This window comes from Columba livia, chromosome Z, assembly GCF_036013475.1.
Source record: "Columba livia isolate bColLiv1 breed racing homer chromosome Z, bColLiv1.pat.W.v2, whole genome shotgun sequence".
Classification (NCBI taxonomy): domain Eukaryota; kingdom Metazoa; phylum Chordata; class Aves; order Columbiformes; family Columbidae; genus Columba; species Columba livia.
The window spans coordinates 43,376,752-43,400,250 of record NC_088642.1 but is presented as its reverse complement, the minus strand read 5'-3'; the positions used below and the strand labels follow the sequence as shown (position 1 = coordinate 43,400,250).

General features: G+C 39.1%; 1 protein-coding gene across 2 annotated transcripts in view; it reads left to right on the top strand.

The window, feature by feature from the left end:
• Positions 1–23,184, top strand: part of GAK (cyclin G associated kinase) — a 77,932-nt gene extending 54,748 nt beyond the window's left edge. The window contains exons 22-28 of one of the 2 annotated variants that reach the window (XM_005504583.3): positions 599–769; positions 10,024–10,158; positions 10,509–10,628; positions 14,080–14,292; positions 15,720–15,868; positions 17,229–17,405; positions 19,082–23,184. In XM_005504583.3, coding sequence (XP_005504640.2) covers positions 599–769; positions 10,024–10,158; positions 10,509–10,628; positions 14,080–14,292; positions 15,720–15,868; positions 17,229–17,405; positions 19,082–19,183 — 1,067 coding nt within the window. In that variant the 3' untranslated portion in view covers positions 19,184–23,184. The remainder of the gene's footprint in view (positions 1–598; positions 770–10,023; positions 10,159–10,508; positions 10,629–14,079; positions 14,293–15,719; positions 15,869–17,228; positions 17,406–19,081) is intronic. The other variant, XM_021290501.2, reaches the window with a different exon arrangement.
• The last annotated feature ends 315 nt before the right edge of the window (positions 23,185–23,499 follow it).

The following is a 23,499-nucleotide window of genomic DNA, read 5'->3' as shown; positions in this document are numbered from 1 at the left end:
ATGCTACTCCATGCTGACTATAAATACTCTTCCAATTATTTATTTTCTTTGTTGTGATCTCTAAAGACTGGTTCAAAACCTTGCTTCTGTTGATTTTCATTCTGAAGTTGACTTGCTTTCTATCCCAGAATCACCATGCCTTCAAGTCCAAGTGGTATTATTTTTTTACTTACTTGATACTCTTTTTAGTAGCCAAATAGTCTGGTTTTTAAATTTTTTTTGAGGTTTCGCATTACAGAGTGTTTAAAAACTGTGATTCTTCTGTTTGTATGTAGATGATCACTCTAGTCTAAGGTGTGTCTTATGTGGATGAAATCAGTAATGGTTTTGAATGTATGCAGACTTCCTAAGGACTTGTGTTTGAAGACATGGCTGTTTACATTGTGTATGGTTGAAATACTTTTTGTGCAAACATGAATACAGATGTCTAGAGGAAGGGACAGATGATGACTCTTTGCTGTTAAAAATTCTCATAAGGCTGCTGCAGTTACTAACATCAACTCCACTTTTTGTCTGTGTCCCCAGAGAAGTTAGGCTTTTTCAACTTTGTGTACTCTAAAACATGTTAAGATAATTTTTATTTTTGCTTCATTTTTAGCTGATCCTTTTGACCCCTTCACAATGTCATCAAGTTCAGAGAATCAAGTTGTGTCTGGTCCCAACTTCTTTGGGGACTTTCTTAATTCAAGCTCAACATCTACAGTTAGTACAGTTCTTTCCACACAGAGTTTGCTTCCACCGTCTTCGAGCTCAGATTTCTTAAATTTAGGTAAGTGTGCTCCTGTGTTCTGTTTCTCAACAATTTATGCTGCTCTGTGCATTTGTCTTTCAGCTTAGTCAAGGGGGATTAGTGTCTTAACAGACCTATTTGTTGTGACTGCTGTTTTAATTAGCTTCATGTTCTGGGAATGCAGATACAAACGCACCCAAGTAGCAAGCGTTTCCTGTATAACGTCATGCTAATATTTATGATGCTAGAGGATTTCTAGCATTGCTAACCTTCTGCTAGGAGCTAGAGTTCCTTCTGAGAGCTCTTAGAGCTGAGGGTACACAAACACCTGCAAACTTACTTTCCAGATGGCAGAATACTGTTTTCATTGTGTTCAGAACTTAAAGATTTTGTGGAAGCCTTGGAAAATAAATGAGCAAGTCAAGTTATAGAATAGCCAGTTCTTAAAATGCAACCTGAGGCTAGCTTAGACCTTCTTGATCTGGATGCATTCTGGCAATATACTTAGAGTACGTTATGTAATACTTTAATCTTACTTGCTTAATTTTCTTTCTCCGGTCTATTCTTGATGAAGCCTTTTCCTCATGGATTTATCTTAAAATCTATTCATCTTTAAAGAAAAAACTTTGTAATATGTTCGGTCTTCCCATATCTCCATCCTAATAATACTATTTCCAAAGTGTTACTAAATAGAGCTTCTAAGTATGCTCATTCTTTGAAGAGAAACATACCCTTGCAAAAACAGTGGAGTGGTAGAGCCAGGAGTGTTGCTTTTTGAATTTGACTTACACAGAAAAGTGTGGGTCCTCTCCATAGGGATGGGAGTTGTCAATCTGTAACAGCTCTTCTCTGTTGCACACTCATCCCCACAGTGATCCCTGTTCTTGCCATGGGATACAGTCTTTCAAGAACATATGTCTCCATAGGGTACAGTCCTTCAAAAACAGACTGTTCCAGCATGGATCCCTGAGGGGCTGCAGCTCCTGCCAGGCACCTGCAGTTGTGTGGGCTTCTCTCCATGGGCTGCAGCTTCATCCAGGGCAGGTCTGCCTGCGTGGGATATCCTCCACAGGCTGCAGTGTGGATATTTTTTCCACTGCAGTCTTCTCCATGGGCTCTGGCAATCTCTGCTCTGGCAACTGAAGTACCTCCCCCCTATCCTTCTTGACTGACCTTGGTGTCTTCACAGCTGTTTCCTTCACACATTTCTTACTCCTCTCACAGCTGCTGTGCACTGTGGAAAAACAACCAAACAAAAAAAAATCCAAACCGAAACAACAACAACAACAAAACACTACCAAAAAAAACACAAAAAAGTTCCATGCCAACAACAAAACAAAAGCAAAGCCCACATACCCTTTCTTGCTTATGTCTTCCCAGAGGTGCTACCATCTTGGCTAAGGGGCTCAGCTGTGTCCTATGGTGGGTCTGTTGGAGCAGCTCAGGCTTCTCTTCACAGAGTCCACCCTTGCAGACCACTCCTTATAAACTGGAGGTAGTTAGGAAAGGTGGACTCACGTTCCTTACCCTGAATATGTGAGTGTCTTCTTCCCAGAGCTTGTTACATGCAGTTTTCATAGAATGTCTCAAGGTGGAAGGGACCCATAAGGATCATTGAGCCCAACTCCTGTCCCTGCATAGGACGACCCCAAAATTCACACCATGTGTCTGAGGGTGTTGTTCACTCACTTCTTAAATACTATCAGGCTTGTGGCCATAACTACCTCCTTGGGGAGCCTGTTCCAGTGCTCCACCACCCTCTGTGTGAAGAACCTTTTCCTAATGTCCAACTTAAATCTCCCCTGGCACATCTTCCTGCCATTCTGTCTGGTTCTGTCATTGGTTGCCAGGGAGAAGAGATCAGTGCCTGCCCCTCCTCTTCCCCTCTTGAGGAAGCTGTAGACCACAATGAGGTCTCCCCTCAGTCTCTTCCAGGCTGAACAAACCAAGTGACTTCAGCTGCTCCTCATATGGCTTCCCTTCTAAACCCTTCAGCCAACTTCGTAGCGCTCTTCTGGACACTCTCCAGTAGCTTTATATCCTTTTTATCCTGTGGTGCCCAGAACTGCACACAGTGCTCCAGGTGAGGCCACACCAGTACAGAGCAGAGTGGGACAATCACCTCCCTTGCCCAGCTGGCAATGCTGTGCTCTATGCACCCCAGGATGCAGTTGGCCCTCTTGGCTGCCAGGGCACTGTTGGCTCATGTCCAACTTGCTGTCAAACACAACCCACACATTCCTCTCTGCAGAGCTGCTCTCCAGCATCTCATTCCTTAATCTGTATGTACAGCCAGGGTTCCAGGTGCAAAATCTGGCACTTGCCCTTGTTGAACTTCATATGGTTGGTGATTGTCCAGTTCTCCAGTTTGTCCACATCCATCTGCAGGGCCTCTCTACCCTCGAGAGTGTCAAAAGCTTCTCCCAGTTTGCTGTCATCAGTGAACTTACTTAGTATTCCCTCAAGTCCTGCATCCAAGTCATCTATGAAGACATTAAAGGGTACTGGCCCTAAGATGGATCCCTGCGGAACCTCACTATTGACTGGTCACCAGCCTGACATAACTGCTTTTACTAGAACCCTTTGAGCCTGGCCCATCAGCCAATTGCTCACCCACTGCATTGTGTTTTTATCCAGCTGTGTGCTGGATATCTTGTCCAGGAGGATGCTGTGAGAGACAGTATTGAAGGCTCTACTGAAATCCAGAAAGATCACATTGACAGGCTTACCTTGTTCAGCTAGTTAGCTAACCTTGTCATAAAAGAAATTAAGTTTGTTAAGCAGGATTTTCCCCTCATGAACCCATGTTGGCTGGGACCATGACCTTGTTGTCTCTCAGGTGTTTTTCTGTACCTCCCAGAACAATCTTCTCTGTGATTTTTGCGAGGCACAGAATTAAGGCTGACAGGCCTGTAGTTGCCAGGGTCATGCCTGTTGCTCTTATTGAAGATTGGGACATTCGCCAGCTTCCAGTCATCTGGCACCTCTCCACGTTCCCAGGAGTGTTGAAAAATAACGGAGGACTTGCTATGACATCAGCCAGCTCTTTAAGTACTCTTGGATGAATCCCATCAGGCCACATTGACTTATAGGGGTCTAGTTGCAGCAGCAAATCATGGACAAGGTCTAGATTGATTGGGATTTTGTCATTCTCACAGCTTTGGTTCTCTAGCCCAGAGTTCTGGAGGCCACAGAGCCCATTTTCAGTGTCAAAGACAGAAGCAAATAAAGCATTAAACGTCTCTGCTTTGTCTATGTCCGTGTTTATGAGGTGGCCATGCTTATCAAGTAATGGGCCAATGTTATACCTGAATTGTGTTTTGCCATTAATGTTTATTATAAGAGAGTCCTTTTTATTGTCCGTCACAGTACTGGCCAGCTTCAACTCTAATTGAGATTTGGCCATGCAAATTTCCTCCCTACAGTAGTGAGCAGCATCTCTGTAGTCTTCCCATGATGCCTGACCCTGCTTCCACTGACCATCTACTCTATTTTTTCACTGTAGTTCTAGAAGAAGATTCCCTGCTCAGACAAGCTGGATTTTTGCCTTGCCTGCTTGACTTTCAAAATTTTGGAGTTGCCTACTTTTGTGCTTTTAGGAGGTTGTACTTAAAAGCAACCAATACTGATAGATGCCAACACCTTCAAAAGCTTTTTCTCAGAGTACCTTGCTAAGTAGTTCTCTAAGCAACCTCAAGTCTGCTCTCCTCATATCCAGAGCTGAGATCTTGCTGGCAGTCTTCCTCCTGTTAACACAGATTTTAAACCTGACTGTGTTGTGGTCGCTGTGGCCAAGGGAGACACCAATGGCCACTTCAGCCACAAGACCCTCTCTGCTAGTGAGGCACAGATCTAGGAAGGCACCTTTCCTGATTTGTTCCCTCAGTACCTGCACCAATAAATTATCATGCAGATGCTTTAGGAATCTTCTGGACCTGTTGGTGCCAGCTGTATGATATTCCCAGTTGACATCTGGCAAGTTGAAGTCCCCCATAAGCACAAGTGCAGATGACTTAGAGGCTTTGCTTAGTTCCTTAAAGAATAACTCATCAGTGGTGTCATTCTGGCTGGATGGCCTATAGTGGACTCCCATGACAATATCCACTTTGTCTGACCCTTAATCCTTACCCAGAGGCTCTCAACTTTGCCATCACCAACTGCCAGCTCCATGCACTCCAGCCCCTCTGCTACATACAGTGCCACCCCCACACCTCTCTTGTACTGACTGTCCCTTCTGAATATCCTGTAGCCATCTGTCATGGCTCATCAGTCACAGGACTCAGCCCACCAGCTTTCACTAATGCAGATTATATCATATTCCTGGGACTGGGTCAGGGCTTCTAGTTCATCTTGCTTTTTCCACATGCTGTGTGTATTAGTGTGGAAGCACTTCAGGTGTGGTTGATGGTGTTCATCACCTCATGGTGTAGTGTGAAGAATCTCAGTAGCTCACAGCTCCTCAAGCTTTGGTGTGCGATCCTATTTCTTGTCATTGACAAGCTTGGTATTGTCCTCTTCCCCTTTCCAATCTAGTTTAAAGCTTTATCAAACAGCCCTGCTAGTTCCTGAGCAAAAAACCCTTTTTGTCTTCTGAGAGAGGTCCAGCCCAAAGAATAGAACCAACTGATGGTTGAAAACCCAAAGTTCTGGTGATGGAGCCACATGTTGATCAGCTGGGTCTGCCTGTTTCTTTCTCACATGCTACTAAAAGGATTGAAGAAACTACCTGAACTCCTGATCCATCAACCAACTGCCCCAAGGCTCTGAAATCCCTTTCAGTTGCCTTTAGGCTTCTCTTTGCTACCTGTTCACTGCCAACATGAAGAACCAATAGCGGGTGACAGTCTGAGGACCTTCCTGGCCTATGGAGTTGAGTCACATCTCTTACCCTGACCCCAGGGAGGCTGCAGTCTTCCCTATTGGTTGGGTCTGATTGGTATATTGGACCCTCTGTTCCCTTCAGAAGGGAATAACTTATTGCAACTACCTTTCTTTTTGTCTTAATGTGAGTGGTTTTGATGCATTTGTGTTTTATGTGAGGTGTAGGTTGCCTAAGTGACCCCTCCATCCCAGAAGGGTTTTCATCTGCCGCATCAGCTGTCTGCCTATCCAATTCTAGGGCCTCATACATACTGTGTAGGGGTATCTGGGAAGGTGAGGCAGGCTGAGAATGGATTTGCCTGCTGCCCCAAGCAGTAACCTGTTTTGAATTGACTCTTGTTGGACAGTTGGTCTAGTTGACACTGCCTCTGGGTGATGCAGTCTGAGGGCTAGCTACAGAGAAACTGGATTAAAAAAAAAAGATGTAGTATTTGCCTGAGATGAGTGCTTCCTCCTTGAAATTAAAGGCTAGCCAGCTGATTGCCCTTTCTACCATGTCCTTAAGCATAGTATTTCAGCTGTGGTTGATTCTGCTGAGAAGATCCCACTTGCTGCTTCCTTTGCAATATTTTTGTTCTGTCCTATAGGTACAGTAAGAGCTGTATGGTTTAGTTGTATGCTTGTATAATTGTCAGTTTTATGCCACTTTTAGTTATGATGTTGCCACTGCATAAAGTTACCTAACAGACAATGATTTTTTTTTTTCTGTTCAGTAGAAAATTTGATCAATACTGATCTGTGGAGCTTCATCTTAGCCAAAATCTATCTCACTCAAGAGGCAGGGACGTCTGGAGATTATCTAGTCGACCTGCTCAAAGCATGATCAAGTAGAGCAGGCTACTCAGGACAGTGTCCTTGTTGATTTTTTTTTTTTTTTTTTTTTACTTCTGATGATGCAGTAAAGAATATTAGTATCTATAATGTTTTTAATATGAATCAGTGTGAGTGAAAGGACATGATAACTAGTAACTGGAGAAGAAAGGGCAAATCAGAATGTTCTCAAATGACATATTCGGAAGAATTGTGTTGAGTGAACAGAAGAAAGCTCAAACATGAGGTCATTTAAGTGATAAAAGATTTTCAAGTCAATAAAAATAAATTAGTAGTAATGTCAGTATTCATTCAAAACAAGCTGCAGCAATGAGATATGGAGAATCTATTGCTAGAGCAGTAATAAGTGTCTAGAATTAAACTTTATTGATGGATAAGCTTCCTTCGGTAGTAAGCAATTGCTAAACCTCTATAGATACCTGGAGAAAAACTGTTTTCAGTGAACACAAGTTCAAGAATTAGAATTTTAGGGTTGTATTTCTCAATATGTATTGAAATTTTAAATTATAGAAGTTTTAATATTTAATTTCAGTTTTTATGAAAGGTAGTCCTTAAAAGAATATCTGGTCTGTTAAGGCATTTTATTCTGTAATATGAAAATGTTGAGCAGTTGTTGTTAAACAGCAAGGTAATTTAATTTTCTGTGAAAAGCTGTAGTAATTTGCCAGTTAAGCTAGGAGGTGGGATGACTGTTCACTTCAGAATTGATAACTGGTTCTTAATTAGCCACACTTGCAAAAACAAGCTATTGTCAGTAACTGGAGAAGTGTCCACTTTTCCGTCATAGGTATCTGTTCAGTGAGCATTTTTGAGAACAGAATTAGTTAATTTGGATATGAAAGTAGCAGGTCACCTTAATGCATGCTGTGTCAGGACTGTATTTCCTTCTGTGAGAATGAAATGATCCGATCAAAAGATAGCAGGACATGTGGAAGGTGATCAGAAGAAACATGAGTGACCAGTGTAGTCTTCTGAGCACAAATTAGTTTCTGTGATGCCTGTGTTGTCAATCAGGCTCTAGACAAGGTTAAAAAATGTCACATCATACTAAACTAACCTCTTGATTCACAGATAATCCTGTTGTCCTGTGTGATTAAAGGTTTTTCTGTAGAGATGACAAGTTAAATAAAGAAAACCTAATGTGAAGTTGTGTGTAGGGTATAGTAAAATGCAAGTCTCTTATTTTGGAAAGCTGGGAAGTGTGATCTGATTACCACCAACATATTCTTGCATCTTAGCTTGGTTTGAGCAGAGTTAGTAAAGAATTATACCCTGACTTCCAGTGGTTTACTGCTGTACAACTAAGCATTATAAATATGCACATTAAAGAACTTAAAGCAGTTGTAGATTGGCTTTCCCATGATCTCAGTGTTTCAACTTCAAGAATATTTAGCTGTGCTTCATGTTTTATTCTTTCTTTAGATATTCTGTTTTGTTACCCTTGTGTCGTATGTGGTCTCATCATACCTCTTCAGAATATGTAGAAGTCAGAGTATCATGTTTGTCATGCCATATTTTGATGTTAAGATCCATTTTAATGCCCAAGTTGTACTAGAAAGAATATAGTATAAGAATAACAGCTCCAGGAAGCCATTGTATCTGTGCAATATATTGTGCATTGTACTCCATTGTTTCAGATTTTTCTGATAAAAGTGTATTGGATATATGTGAGGTTGTACTATTCATAGTGAAATTACTGCTGTACATAGTAGGCTACTCCTGCTTTGCTCTGAGTCAGGGAGGTGATGAACTTCACTGGTCTTAAATCAGCAGTTATAAAACACTGGATTCCTGTAGTGTGTTCTCAAGCTTTCAAAATCATTCAGCTTTAGTTTACTTTATTATTTCTCTCAGCTTGGTTTTCTCATAGTTAATTCCTTAAGTGGTTGTAAATTTCCCAATATCCCTGTAAAAACAAATAAATAATTAAAAACAAGTTTGTAATAGCGGAGATCATAAGCCACAGTTACTTCTAGCTTAAAAATCAATACTAATATTAATTCAATGCCCACTTAACATTTGAGGATCGCACATAGAACAGCAAATTCCTAAACTAATGAAGAATAGATGCTTTTGGATACTTTGTTTATAGCTGGTGACACCCCTGCATAACAGATAGCTGGGTCAATATACATACTGTTTCTCCTGTGGTTTCAGAGGCAGGGAGATGAGGTTTAAGTATGGAGAAAGGGATGAAAATTGTAATATACCTACAGAACACTTTGGTGGGTGATTTGTGCGTTTTATTCTTACATTTTCTTTCACATGCAGCAGAGAACTCTGCTGTAATACAGACTTGGCAGACATTGGTTGCAGAGCGTTTGATGTGCTGTCTTTGCAACTGTAAGATCCAAGTATAAGTAGAGTTAGTGTATGAAGTGGTGGAGGGGTTATTTCATTTGCTTCAAACTGTTTCCACAAGTAATATATTTTCTGGGATTTGGTGTCAATATTCAGAACGTAACATTGCAAAGCTATGAGAAATGAAAAGCCATGATGAAGTAATCAAAACATGCAAAACATCAAAATGTCACTTTTTTTTGTGAGGATGGGTGGGTTAGCTTTCCAAACTCTAGGTCTTAGTGTCTTAGAGCATCACAAAATGTACTGGTTTTGCTGAAATATCACCTGTCCCTGTGGCAGTGACTGTCATAGCATTGAAGAGGTGCTTACATTCAAAAGCTGTCCTGCTTCACTGTGACTTTCTGCAAGCTGTACTCAAAGGGAATGCTCAGACCTGGTATGCAGCTTTGAGTGTTTCATACCTACGACATATCCTGAGGATGGCTCACTTCGTACTGTGTGTGAGTGAGAAAGGGGGGAAAAAACTTACAAGTGGCAGGGGTGGCAGTTATAATCCTATGTTGGATGTGACACTTCTAGAAATTAGTGGAAGCACCTTTGTATCCTTTTGAATGGATCTGTTTCATTGTCTGTTTTCAATTGGCATGGTAGTTTTGCTTTGCACATAGAAAAGCTGCTTTTATCTGTGGAGCTGGTGATTCTTAATCTTTTCCCAGAAGAGACCACTCTTCCTCTATCCTGCTCCTTAGTTGCATGCATTCATTCATGTATTGAACCTAAAAAGGCTACCAGTTTGTCAAGAGCTCCCTTTGTCACTGGGACCTGGAGTAGGCAAACCTGCAGTTTGAAGTGACCTGGCTCTACCTGTGTAGCAGCCAAACTGCAGAGTGATATAGAACAGCATTTCATGAAGCACTGCTGCTTTCTGGTTCCCCACTGTGTTGTCAGGAACACCAGTGTGCCATGTAGCCATCCTTTAGCTAGTCCTTTCACCGAGGAGACCTAGGCTGTTAAATTCATAGTGGTGCCTGTGCATGAAAATATTTTATCTATTAAATGCATGGGATATTTCAAATACAAATGAAGGAATTCTAGTGGTAAAACCCTCTGAGTATTTAAGATTGCATGACTGTGTAATAGAGATATGTAAGCAAGCCATGTATTTAGCCATTATAGCTGACAGTGTGGTACTCTGTTCTATTGGTATTGGCAAAATAGCCATTATTGTGATGGCTTTCCTAAAATAATAATCAAAATACTTATTTTTTCTTTTCTAGGGAATTTGACACCAGAGCCACCTAAAATACCATCTTCTACAAGCCACCCAGATCTCTTAGGTGGATGGGATTCTTGGGCAGATTCCTCAGCAACGATTGATGTGGCCTCCCCACAACTGAAGCCTCTTTTTGAAGGTATGAAATGAAATTCTTCCATTAGGGGGAATAAGGAATACTCCAGACCTAGTCAGTTTAATCACCTGAAACTGCTTTTTTGCTTTGCTTTTGCTTTTCATGATTTTTTGCTTTGTTGCTTAAAGGACTCCATGTTCTTGTGCTTAGAAGCTCCTTTAAGGCACTTGTGTAGTTTTTCAGAACAAGTTAAAGGCAGGAGAACTAAATTGTTTCAGTTGTCTACAGTAATGGTGATTCTTGTAATGGTAAAAGATGTCATGGCACAGAATGCTGTGGAGGTTTACACTCTTTTATTCATTCCCTCAATTTTCAAATACACTAAGTACATTATACATTTTCTTATTATACAGCTCAAGCTTCTACCATAAGGAACCAGTCCAGTGTGTCTTCAGGTCAGTCTTTCAGCCAGACTATATCTCAGAATTTTGATCCTTTTGCTGATCTTGCCAACCTTGGATCTGGTCTTCCAGGTATGGTCTTACTTTTCAGAGATTATACTTAATGCTTCTGTGGTGTGATTTGCTTCTTGTACCAATAAATGTAACTGATGATAGCTTATATAAAGTACTTCCTTTTAATTGTTAACAACCAGCTTGAGACTGTTGCTCATGGCAGACCAGTGTCAGGAAAAAAACCGAATCTTTACAGAGATTGTGTGAAACATCCAGAATAATTCAAGGTGTTTCAAAAATATGGACCCAATTTCAAAGCACCCTGGATGGAAATTTGGTCCATCTTTTTGAAACACCCTGTATTTCAGAAGATAACCACAGCTGTGATTGAGGAACAGTATGTATACCTCATGCTTCAGAATCTTGTTGAAAAGGTAAGTGAAACCAGGTATTGCAGATTCAGTAACTGAGCGTGAGGTTTCTTATCTAGTGTTGATTTGATACTGTGCTGTGAAGAACATAAAATGAAAGCTAGATTAAATTACTTGTTAGATCCAAAGTGACAGCTGTTTTCCTTTTGATTCAGTGCTTTTCTTTGAATTCAGTAGGACTTAATAGCTCTACTACTCACATTTGTCATGTTTGTCATGATTTGTTGTGCAAGATAAGTACAGACCAAGTCCATACATGTACACAAGTGTCAGTTTGCAGTGGTGTGCACAATAAGTTATGGAAGATGGGACACATTGCAGAGTAGTACTTGTCCCAGGATGTTATGTTCACCGCAAACTCAGAAATTAGCCCTGCAGCATTCTCAAACAGCAGAAAAACAATGAGTAATAAAAAGAACTGAGGTCCTTGCATTTCAGAACCACACTGCCATAGCAAGTGGCTGATTTGTAGCTGTGAAATGTGACTACCTACTGAGAGTCCAAGGAACAATCTGGAATGACCTGTAGTTGCTGAGTTGCAAAAATGTTTCTCCCTTAGCTTGGAACTGACAGAGGTTTTATTCTGCTGCCTTTGCAGTTAGCATTGTGTATTGAATTGAGTCACCCTTTCAGTAGGATTATCTTATAGAAACACAAGTAATATACAATGTTTGGCTTCTTTATGTTGCCTGTGCATAATTACTTGCAAAATTGTAGTATTAAAGCAGCAGCAATAAGGCTGCTCTGCAGTAAAGGAATTACAAAATTTTCTAATTCAGGGTACTATAGACTTTTTAAATCTATAGATAGTGTGACAGGAAAAAAACTCTTATCTTTGACTTGGAGATGCAGGTATAACACACACTGAACCAGTGGAAGACATTTTACTGATTTTAGTAGGATTTAGATCAACACATTAGTCTTTCAGTTAACTTCCAATAGGAGAAATGACTGCATTAAAAGTAGCCAGATGTCACTGTGCTAGTTAACCTTAGACTTTAACTGAACTTTCAGGGACTTATAGGAACTGGAGTTTAGACTTGATGTTGTATTTTTCATAGGTGTTTTTTTGGCCTTCACATGCAAGTCATTATTCTGGAAGACGAGTTATGAGAATGAAAGCTACTTGATTGGGCATGCTATATAAAGAGAAAAGAAACAATAGCTTAGTACTTAATAGTTGTGTATTAGGCTAGTGGTAGGAAACCAGTAGTGTTCTCTGGTAGCTGGTGGTCTCACACACCTCATTGCTAGGAATGATCTTGTACCATAAAGTAGGATTGTGGTGTTGAAAAGTCGCTGCTGATAGTGAGGCACTGGCTTGTCCTACAGGAAGAACTGATTGGTCTTGAAGACTGAAATAATGAATGTAGAATATTTCAAAAGAGTAGTTGAATAAGAATTTTTCAGTATGTAAGGTCATGTACTCTGACTAGTAACAGGCATTTCTTGTGTAAATTTCATAAGTTAAAAGTGACTGAAACTGAGTTGACTAGGCAATTGGGTGCTTTAATGAAAAAACAGTGCAATCCTGTGTTTGTATCAGGTGTTGTATTGCAACACTAGGTTTTATCAGATGTGGTATTTAGAGATACAGTATGGTATCTTGTACATGGCCCTGGGGAGACATCCTCTTGTATAAGCTGTTATAACTACAAGCAACAGCTGCAAAAGAGAGCTATGGGGAGAGATGAGGTGTGGGGAGCCAGTTTTGAAAGAGGAAACTGTTTATATTTCTATACACATACAGACAAGTTTGTTATTTCTGAGGCTTTAGGATGAGTAAAAGGAAAGGGAAATAGCAACAAGAACAAGTAAGCTTAAACTTGCTTGGGATATGTTTGAGCTGAAAGTTAGGTTCTGATCAGCAAGAGCTGATGAATAACATATGTGGAGATGCAAATACTAATTTGCCTTCCTCCAATACATAATTAGATGGGATAATAAGTTTGTCATGCAAGACCAAGTGATGAAAGATTTATGGTTTCGAAGTGTCAGTTTTTCATTCGTATTATACTTTCTGGCTGGCTTGAGGTGTGCAACCATATTTGACCACTGGTCTTGAAATCGTGTTCTGTGATTTTTAGGGAATTTTCCCAACATGAAGAGGTCTTAATCTGTTTTAGGATTCCATAAGAGTGGTATAAAATCTTTCTTTTCTGAAAAATCTTGATGTATCTACATTCAGTTGTCATGCTATTTTCCCTGTGATGGGTATGCCAGGCAGATACAACCTGTCAAGGGAACTGAGTTTCTATGCATCTTTTGAAATTAAGTCACTCAAAGGCAATTTAATGGTGGCTTGGTTTAGAATTAAAAAATACCAGGTTTATTTTCATCAGCAAGACAAACCTGAATAATGATTTTCAAAGCCTGGAGCTTTATTCTGCTCCATTTGTTTACAGGGAGTATTGTAGAGAAGAGGCCCTATGTGTTCTTCCCAAAGTGAGTAGCAGGTGAAGCTGCTAAGCAGTGTTATTTATACAGGTTTAATGAAGGGAAATGGGATACTAAAAATTGAGTCAGTATTGATAGACAGAGGCCTATAGATCACACCATATTACAACAGTATCTCCTGTAAGTTTCAGTCATTTTTCATTCATGTGCAACATTACCTGCCAGTGCTGCTGTGGAATGTTCTCATCTTTCTTAAACAGTTGCAAGAAAACACTAGAGACTTTGAAAGCATTCATTTGAAAGTATTCTCAATATACTACATTTCCTTGATCATATAATTAGTTTTTCAGTATACTCTGACAGACATTGAAGTGTAATGAATTGGGAGGCACAGCTATTTTCATTGAATATTTTTGTGGCCTGGCTGATGAGACAAAAGTGAATACTTCTGCTAAACCTGGCAGTTGAGAACCTGAATTGTAAGAGACTGAAAGATTTTCAGTAATGGCTCTAGCTTCTGCCATCCAAGTTACTTGTTAACCCAAGTTACTCTTCATTTTGCATGCTTTTCTATTACACTTTCTCTTGTATAGCGGTATCACAGTAAACTGTGTGGTTAGATGTCAAGAACAAACTGTCTTGCTCATATTAAACAAGTGACAGATATCCAGCTGAACAACTAATTTAGTATTTATTGCTAGGTTCCTCCAGTGGTGGAGTTTCAAATATTGGCTTTGGTCAGAAGACTGCTCCATCTCAGAAACTGGGAAATCAGTGGCAGAAATCCACAAAATCACAAAGTGTATCCTGGCAGTCCCAGACTAAATCCAGCACAGCAGCAAAACCAAATTACACGCTAAACTTCAGTGTTATTGGAGGACGAGAAGAAAGAGGAATCAGAACCCCAAGCTTTGGTAAGTTTTCTGAAGGCATTACTTAAAATGCTTTGTGTGAAGTTAGATGCATTTTTAGCTGCAGAAGTTCTTGTACCTCATCTTTTTATTAATGTTTAGGTTGTAGCTACTAGAAATCAGAAAAGACCTTGGCAAATCTGGTGTCCTGCTTTTGCAAAGCTGCACTAGAATATCCCAGAGAGAAGCTGACCTTGGCTCCAATATTTGCAAGTTCAATCATAAAGTCTCAAGGCTATATTCATTCACACACATGGGTACTGGTTTTGTATCACTGAGTTAGAAAGGTGAATTTGATCTATCCAGGGAGAGATGGTTGCTAGTGTTGATTCATGCTAAGTCCTCTTGCAATGCACAGGTAAAAGGATGCAATATTTTTTTCTATCTGAAGAATAGAAGCTAGTCTTAAAGATTGAGATTTAACTCACTGGAAATTCTTGTGTTTCAAACATGGATGGGCATGGGAACACGTGGAATCATTCTTAGAATCAGTCCCTTAAGATATTCTTATTGAATAGGCAATTTGCCGATTTGCATGGGCATGGCCCATTCTGCATTAACCTTCTTGGAAAATTTTATTTTCTTGACATGTTGGTATTAGCATAATGCCTTCCTTTAGATTGGTTATAAGTTAACAGCAGGTAGTTCTCTTAAGCTGAAATTATTCTGTTGATCTGTATCTGGAAAGAGGTGACAAGATGGAGAGCCAGTGTGTTTAAGTAGTTAACACAGGAAAGTCTATTTGGAGAACAAGGAAAAAAATTCATTAGCAGGTTGAAATGCTTAAATGGGGCAAGGGATGTTGTGATTTCTCATCGTTGAAAACAGGTGGACCTCAGCTAGACAAGGACCTGAGAAATTTATGCAGTTGTCCCTGTTTCGAATAGGCATTGGCCTAGATGACATCCAGAGGCCTCTTCAGAATTCAGTTATTCTACAGCTCTCTAAAATTTTTTCGTTCTATAATGAATATTCTTGTTTATATTATGCCTTTATTACTCTGCTGAAGTTTCAACATACTGAAATGTTGACTACATGCTTTTGACTAGAGTATTGAGTATATGGTCACTTGAAAAACTGCTGCACAGCAGTTAGAATTACCTTATAGTGGAAAAATTGAACCATTTCCAAAATCATGAATAGGTAGATGTGTACTCCCTCAAATCCACTAAATCTTTGAAAAAAGAGTACATGGAAATATTTAGTCACATGTATACACGTAAGGTTATCAGTTCTGCTGAACTGAAAGCTTGTCAGTGATCCCTTTCATTCTGATCCTTCTTTTAATCTTGTGGAGTTTAACAAGGCACTGAAAGATATTTGTCATGGTAGCAAGGAACATTATGCAGGTGTATCTAAGTGCAGTACATTTCCCCCATTAATGCATTCTCCTGTGTAACTTTTCATGTACTGTTTTTCTCCTTTCATAGGTCAAAAGCCCAAAGTTTCAGAAAATGACTTTGAGGATCTCTTATCTAATCAAGGATTTTCAGCGAAATCTGATAAAAAGGGACCAAAAACCATTGCTGAGATGAGAAAGCAAGAAATGTCTAAAGATATGGACCCCTTGAAGCTCAAGGTTTGTTTAACACTGGTTTTGATTTAAGTGAAAACCTGAGCTTATACTTAAAATATGCTGATAACAGAGAAGTGGATACAATGACTAATAGTGCAAACTGATAAAGAATGAAATTTTTTTGTATTTAAATTAATGACTGTAGGTTCATTAGTATGAATAATAGCCAGTTGGCAGTAAAGAAGCAGTTGCAATAGCACAAAAAGTGTGTGGATCAAAAGCAAGTTCCTGTTTCTTTCAGCGGAGCTTGGGGAATTTTAAGAACCTGTTTTCTTGTCAGTTTCTTGAAGCCAGAACTGTTCTTTAGTGTTTGCAAAGGTTTCCTTAGAAAAGATGGATTTTTCTGATAATACGAAACTACACTTCAAAAAACTGGCAAGTGAGAATAGCTGTTGTTAGAATGCCCGCTTCATTACATTTACTACTTAACAAGTGCTACTACTGTCCTAAGAAGTTACTAAAAGATGTAATTCTGGAGATGGGCTGTAGAACTAGTCTGCGGGGTGTTACCTGATGTTCAGATTTTTTTGTGTTACTCATTGATAACATTACTGATAACATGGATAAAGCTTTGTAGTCTTTATGATCCATTAGAAAAGTTTATAAAAGAACTTTAGAGATGTGCTGAAATTTGTTGTCACAAAGTGTCTTACCTGAAGAGAGTGTGCATAGCTTGCATGTGTACATTTTAACAAAACCCACCATAAATGGAAATAAATACAGATTTTTATTTACCATAATTGTTGCTGATAGAGTGCAGAGATTTTCATATTGCATAACAGTGGTTAGTTAAAACACTGTATCACTATAGCAGTGACTTGAATATTGCTATTTAAAGTCTGTGAAATAGCCACTTATTCTAATCAACTTTCATGGGGATAGCTGAAATAACACTTTAGTTTGTGCAACTCTGCAGGCTGCTTAAGTAAACGGTAACCATTAATATGTCATCTTGATTTGTACAAAAGTTTCAGAGTTTTAGTAAATTACTCTTGTGCACTGACATGGAGTTAATGTAATTGTAATAGATGTTTTTAATTACTCCTGTCAATCCTATTTAATTTTACAGGGTTTTGTAATATGTAACTGTCTCAGTAATCTGTCTTGCAATGACTGAATTTCTGCAATAAACTAATAATGAGCTACTCTCTAGTGACAGATGCAAAATATCATTTTTGGGCTGCTAATGACCTGCATGCCAGAAGGAAGAATGTATTAACAGTTGGATTTAGGAGGGGTGACTGCAGCAAGTTATTTGTACCTGGGTTGTAATCTTGTAATCCTGTAAAGAGTAAAGGTTATGTCTGTAGACTGAGAATGCTTGCAGTGCTGCATTAAGTTCAATACATTCTGTTTTTCCCAGATTCTTGAATGGATTGAAGGAAAGGAGAGAAATATCAGAGCATTAATATCCACTCTTCATACGGTGCTTTGGGAAGGGGAAAATAAGTGGAAACCAGTCAGCATGGCAGATCTAGTAACTCCTGAACAAGTGAAGAAATACTACAGGAAAGCAGTGCTTGTAGTTCATCCAGATAAGGTGAGAGTGTTCTTCTGATCTTCTTTCCTTTAGAAACAAACTGCTTTTAGCATACCTTATTTATTAGTCACTGACAGATGCTGCAGCCTTGCTTCTTAATCAGCACCCTATATGCTCTTCACTTTGCCTCCATTGTCTTTCAGTGTCTGTCTGAATTTGCTGTCTTGCATCCAGGTAGTACAGAATTTTTCTTGTCATCCTGGCACAGCATAAAATTCAATAGATTAATGTTAATAAACAAAAGATCTTATGATGGCTGTACTGAGCATCAAAGTTGGTTATGCTGGGTTCTGACTGCTGGCAGGTTTAATGCTGATTAGTGGGATCTGCTTTTTTTCTAACAGCTGGTATGTCAGGTCTTTTAAGGACTATTCACCAATACATGAAGACTCAGAGGCTGCCATGGCAAAACTGATGGGAAAAACCTGCTGAACCTCATTTATTAAACAAATTTATTAGGAACTATAAAAAGTAAACTTTACTAGAGTAAAGAAATTAGTAGTTGAAAAATACTTGATGAATATGACATTCTAGTTGCCTTTTAAAAATATATAATGCATTTAATTGCTGTTTGTTAGTGTCCCAATGTATGCGGGTAGCTTCTTGTTCTGAGTCAATGCTCTAGCCTGTATTGTAGTTATAAAGATAAGCATTAAATATACCTGGTTTGAGTTTTCAGGTTTGCCTTCACTGGTAGTTCAGGAAGCAATTATCTAAGTCCTATGTCATCTTCTATTCATGACAGAAGAACAAGACATTGTTCATTCTTCTCTTCCCCTGTCTTTTGCTGTTCTTGGCCATGTGGCTTCCTCCACCCTTATGGTGTGGTGTTTTCTGTAAGCCCTTTAATGCATCAGTGTCAGAACACAGATCTTGTTGAGGCATTGTCGTCTTTCTTGGTTTTGGTGTGGTTTGGGTTTTTTGCTTTGTTTATTTGTGGTTTTGTTTGTTTGGTGGTGGTTTTTTTTTTTCCTCTCTCCTGCCACATAGAGTTAAAGCAGTTCCTAAAAGGGTTTGTAAAGTACTCCAGCTGGCGAAGGCCAAGCAGTAGGAGAAGGGGAAATATAATGGAAGAGGCTATGGGGCTTCCCATTTGTCTTGGAAAGAACCTGTAAAAATGACTTATCTGGGACTGGATCTTAACTAACCATGGGGGGCTGGGTTGGCCCGGAGGCAGAGCTGCTGTGAAACAGAGAACTAGGAGCATGCTGTCTTCATTTGAGTATGGAGGCAAACATGCAGGAAGCTATGTCACTCACAATTACCAACAGATTTTTCTCCAGGAAATCCTGTCCAAAAGATCCCTGCTTAAATTTTATTCTTGTACACTACTGCAAGGTCTGTCAGAAAGCAATTCCGAAAATTATTAGATTTGTTCATTAACTAATTTTAAATAAAATATTTATGTAAAGAACAGCTTGAAAAACTGTTTCTAAGTTTTAGCCCTTTATGAATTACAGTAAAAGTCTGAAGTAATGTAAAGAAACGAAGGCTTTGGTGTTGTTTAAAATACTCGTGGCAAACTTTGGATAAGGCTGGAGAGAACTGGGTGTCTGCAAAATTCACACAGCAGTCTCAAATTCTTGAATAAGATTGCAAATATAAAAGGGGTGAGATCTTTAAGTCATGTAATTCCTAATATTTTTATGCTTCTAATAGGTTCTGTTTGTTTTCAGGCCACAGGACAACCTTATGAACAGTATGCCAAAATGATCTTCATGGAATTGAGTGATGCATGGTCAGAGTTTGAAAACCAGGGATCAAAGCCGCTTTTCTAAAACTTTACCTTTTACAGAACTACTTCAGGAAACTGGAGCTGAGCATTTTCCAAGCTGAAGTCCTTTTTTCCATGATGTCAGCACAGCTTCTAATCATGCACTTAAATGTGGTGATGTATTTTATAAGATGTAGAGTACAAAGCATTACACAGATGCATTAGGAAAACAGCTGTTCAGTACTTGAAGAAATCAGAGTCTGGAAGTAAAGATTTCCTTTCAGTTTTGTACATGGTAAAATAGAATTTTAGTGAAGCTCCATGATTTCTGACGTACTAGTATTAATTATAAATCATTCAAATTTTCCTGATCTTTGTTTTACCTCTACCTTCCCCATTCTTCTGTTACTTTCAGTCGTCTTGTGATTAAATTTTGATGTTTCATGTCTGTCACCTTATTTGAAGTGCTTTAGTTATCAGCAGTGAATTTGCTTGGCTTATCTCAATCCTGAAGGTGTATATTTTCATCTGTATTTTATGTAATCCATCTGATAATCATTCTGTAAATAATGCTTTCTGACAATACCTGTGTTCTTTACAATAAATTAAGAGTTATTTCAGATCTTTTTGCCTAAACGTTGGAAAGTCAGACAGTTGTTTTTTTTCTACATATAATTAATCTAGAAACAAATCTTGACTTGAAGGACTGCATGTTCCTGCTGTTTTGTTATTTATTATGAACATTTGGAAGGCAGTACTCTGACCAGTGCTTTTTTCCTAGTTCTTTAAATGGTGTCTTACTTCCAAATTCAGTGGAACATTCCTTCCATTGGACTTCAGATACTCTGATAGAAATAATGTTATTCTGAAACTTGAAGTGTAAGCAAAAAAACATTTTAGTCTGCTTTGATTTGTCTGACTAAATACTATGTTACTCCTTATCATCTGGAGAGCATTTGAAGTGCTTTAACACATTTTGCTGCATGTCTGAACTTCTGTATTTCTGAGATATGCATGACATCATGGTGTGTATTGGTAGACTGCATTTCTGCTCACTAACCTTTCAGGCGCTGGCTTTTGCAAGATGGGTAGACACACAACTTGATAACAAAACTTGCCCTGTTTTCTCATCTCCATTCAGAAGGCTGTTTTTTCACTTGTGCTTCGGTGAATTAATGCAAATGACCAATGACTTACACTCTGTGCAATAACAAAATGCAATTTTCCTATCAAGTTTGATAATGTTGAAAACTTGTATTGTGGTATTAAAAGCTTTGGCAGAAGTCTCTTGATACAGTACAGTTGAGCATTCAAGGGGATATTTTTATAATCTTGCTGTTTTATACATTTTGCATGCTTAACCATGAGGGAAACTGTACTATTATCAGAGGTAACTGTTCAGCTGAGCAACATCTGAGCAGAAAACATGGGATTCTAATGCCACTTGAACAGTGTGTTAGATGAGGTTATCCACTGCCACATGAGCCTGAGAGTTGATGGGTTAAAGACTTGTGAACACAGGTCGAAATTTATAACTTCTAAGCTCACATCTAACAGTTACTTGTTAACCTGTGTGAAAAGGTTTTCTGTGTATATATTCACAAATATATTCAGCTACTGTGATTTTGTTTAAGATGGAAGCCAGGATCAGTTATGGATCAGGAAGGTTATATATTATTCATAGCTGCAGTTGTATTTCAGTTACTGCTTTGAAGCAGTCTTAAACCTCAATGCATTTCTTCATAAAAACAGGTAACTTGCTATCGGATTTAGAGTAAGAGCTAATCTTTTTTCCTTCAGACACTTCATTATCTCTCTGTATGTGTGGTCTGCATCCATCAAAATTAAAGGACAGATCTGTTGAAGATCTGCATGGCTTTTACAGTCCTATGGCAGACGATATCTAGTAGTAGGTTTAAAAAGACTTACACTGATATATAGTGACTGTGACTCCTATAAACAGCTGAGAGATAAAGCATTTCTGCGGGAGCTGCTTTTAGTAAGGAAGGCATGGCACTTGAAGTTCTTTTGTGTAGCATCTCCTCGACTCTTGCAGCAAATCATGGTGCCTTTTGGCCTGTGTTTGTAGTTCCTTTGTCTGTTAGCTGACTAATAGCATGCTCTTTTTGCAGCCTACCAGGATTAAATTCTTAAAAGTGAGTAGCTTGATGTGGTTATTGCAAGAGGAAAGAAAAAAAATACAGGATAAGCTAAGGGAAGGGTGGAGAAGAGCATCCAGACTCTAACCTACATGTCAAATGTTTTCTAATTCCCTCTTCATTGACCTATCCCTGCCTACTTCTGCTAGAAACAGGTCTAGAGTAGTAGAAAGAACCCTGTTTGTAGCCTACTTTTCCAGCCCTTTTAGAAGTGCTACTGACTGGCTATAGACAGTACCAAGTGTTTATCCTTTTTTTGCAGAAGCTGCTACAAAACAGGGCTTATAGAATGCTAGGGCAGTTTTCCGCTAGTTATTTCTGAACTAAGTTGCTTGTGTTACATTCAGTTAGATCTAGAGAGTCAGGGAACTTTTAAAATAGAGATTTGTGAAGAAGAATTGACGTTAAGAGTGTGTGGTTAAAACCTGCCAAATGGAGAAGAGAGTGGTGTTTTGACTATGTTGGAGGAAATCGGTGTCTAAGTTTGGGCACACCTCTTTTGTGTTGCCTGGTGCTTTCTGATTTCCTTGAACTTAACAGCAGGGAAGAGAAAATGAGCAGTTAAGCCCTTGCATTCATATTACACCATGGGGTTATGGTCAGTATTGTTAGCAGGTAGTTATTCCCAGACATCAAGCCTGGGAGGAGAAGTTCCTCTGTGTTGCCACTTGAGTGCAGTTCAGGTGGTTTGCCAATAAATGGTACCTTCCTTCAGCAAATACAGAATGGACAACTTAGAACAGGGCCGATGAAGTACATTTCCCTGAAACAGTGGCAGAGTCCTTGGCATTGAACCTGTAAGGGTAACTAGTGCTCATGGAAAAATGCCTTGTTTACCTCCATTTCCTTCCTACTTTGAGGAAGTTCCTCTGGTATTGTCTTGTCAAGCACAGAGTAACAGTTCCTGAATGCAGGCTATGTCTCAAAGCCACATGCACAGGATTAATATTTTGCACAAACCAAAGCAGAGTTTGAGTGTAACTGAAGTCTTGTCTGTCTTTGGGACTGCTGGGCTATATGCACTGTTCCACCTCCCAAGGCCAGACTGCCGTTTCCCCAGCAGTGGCAGTATGTTTGCATAGTTGTTGTCCATTGCATTCTTTGCTGCTCACCAGAATATTTCAAGGGTAGAGTAAATGTGGAAACCTTGTTGTTCCCAAGCTGTGTCCTTAAATGCCTAACCATCACGTTTTAAGGAATGCTTTGTAAAAAAGTTCAAATTACTCTTGTACAGTTGCTTGTGTTTTTTGATTCAGTTGATATTTTCTGTCAAAACCTGCAGGTGATTGACCTGTGAAAGCTGTAAAAGGAATGTATCAAGATTGTGACTTTGATGAATCTTGCAATGTTTGCTTGCTTGCTCGGGTGAGCTTATTGTAGACTGCCATTTAGACTGCGTTAAACTTGTAACATGCTCCAAAAATACAAATTCAGTCATTTTTATGAAGGATACATGTTCTCTTAGAAGCTTTTTACTACCAAAAGGGGATTAAGAGGCATTGTGAGAACTCACAAAACTCTTTAGTGGAATGTACTGTATATTTGCAATGTAGACTTCTAGAAAGCAGTTGTCATCTCTGATAAGGACTTAGCTTGCTCTTTTTTTTTATTTGCCTGTAGTTGTGATTGTACTTTCTATACCTGTGATTTTTCTGGTTTGGGGTGTGTGGAAGGTAAGAATTGATACTCAAGTCTTATTTTTGTCATTTTCAGAAAATGCAATGTACTGAGTAATTTTGCTACTAGTGAAATTAAGATTATACCTGTATGTATATAAAGGTAATATAGCCAAATTAAGCCTTGTTTAAAAGTACATTTAATGTTTAGCACAATGTCCTTGAACAGAATATTTTGCTTTGAAATGTAACACGACTTAACCAGTGATCAATTAAAACAAACAAAATTACTTTGCATGTGTCTTTCTTCAGCAAAGGGAGAAACTGAATACCCAAAGCATTTCTACTACCTCTTTCAGAACAATATGCAGGTGTTAGAGAAATGGTTCTAATTAGTATATTGAGGTTGACTGAACCTCTTGGAAAGCAAATGTCTCTTCAGAAATGTGGCTTGTGTTGGAGAGGAGTCCCTACAGTGCACTCTGGGGTTTGGCAGCTAAACTTCTTGGACTGCTGCCTGTATTGGGCTGTATGGGGTTCGTGCACAGGACCTGGTGCAATGCAAAGCCATCCTGTCCCTCAAGGGAAGCTGTTGTATAGGTGTG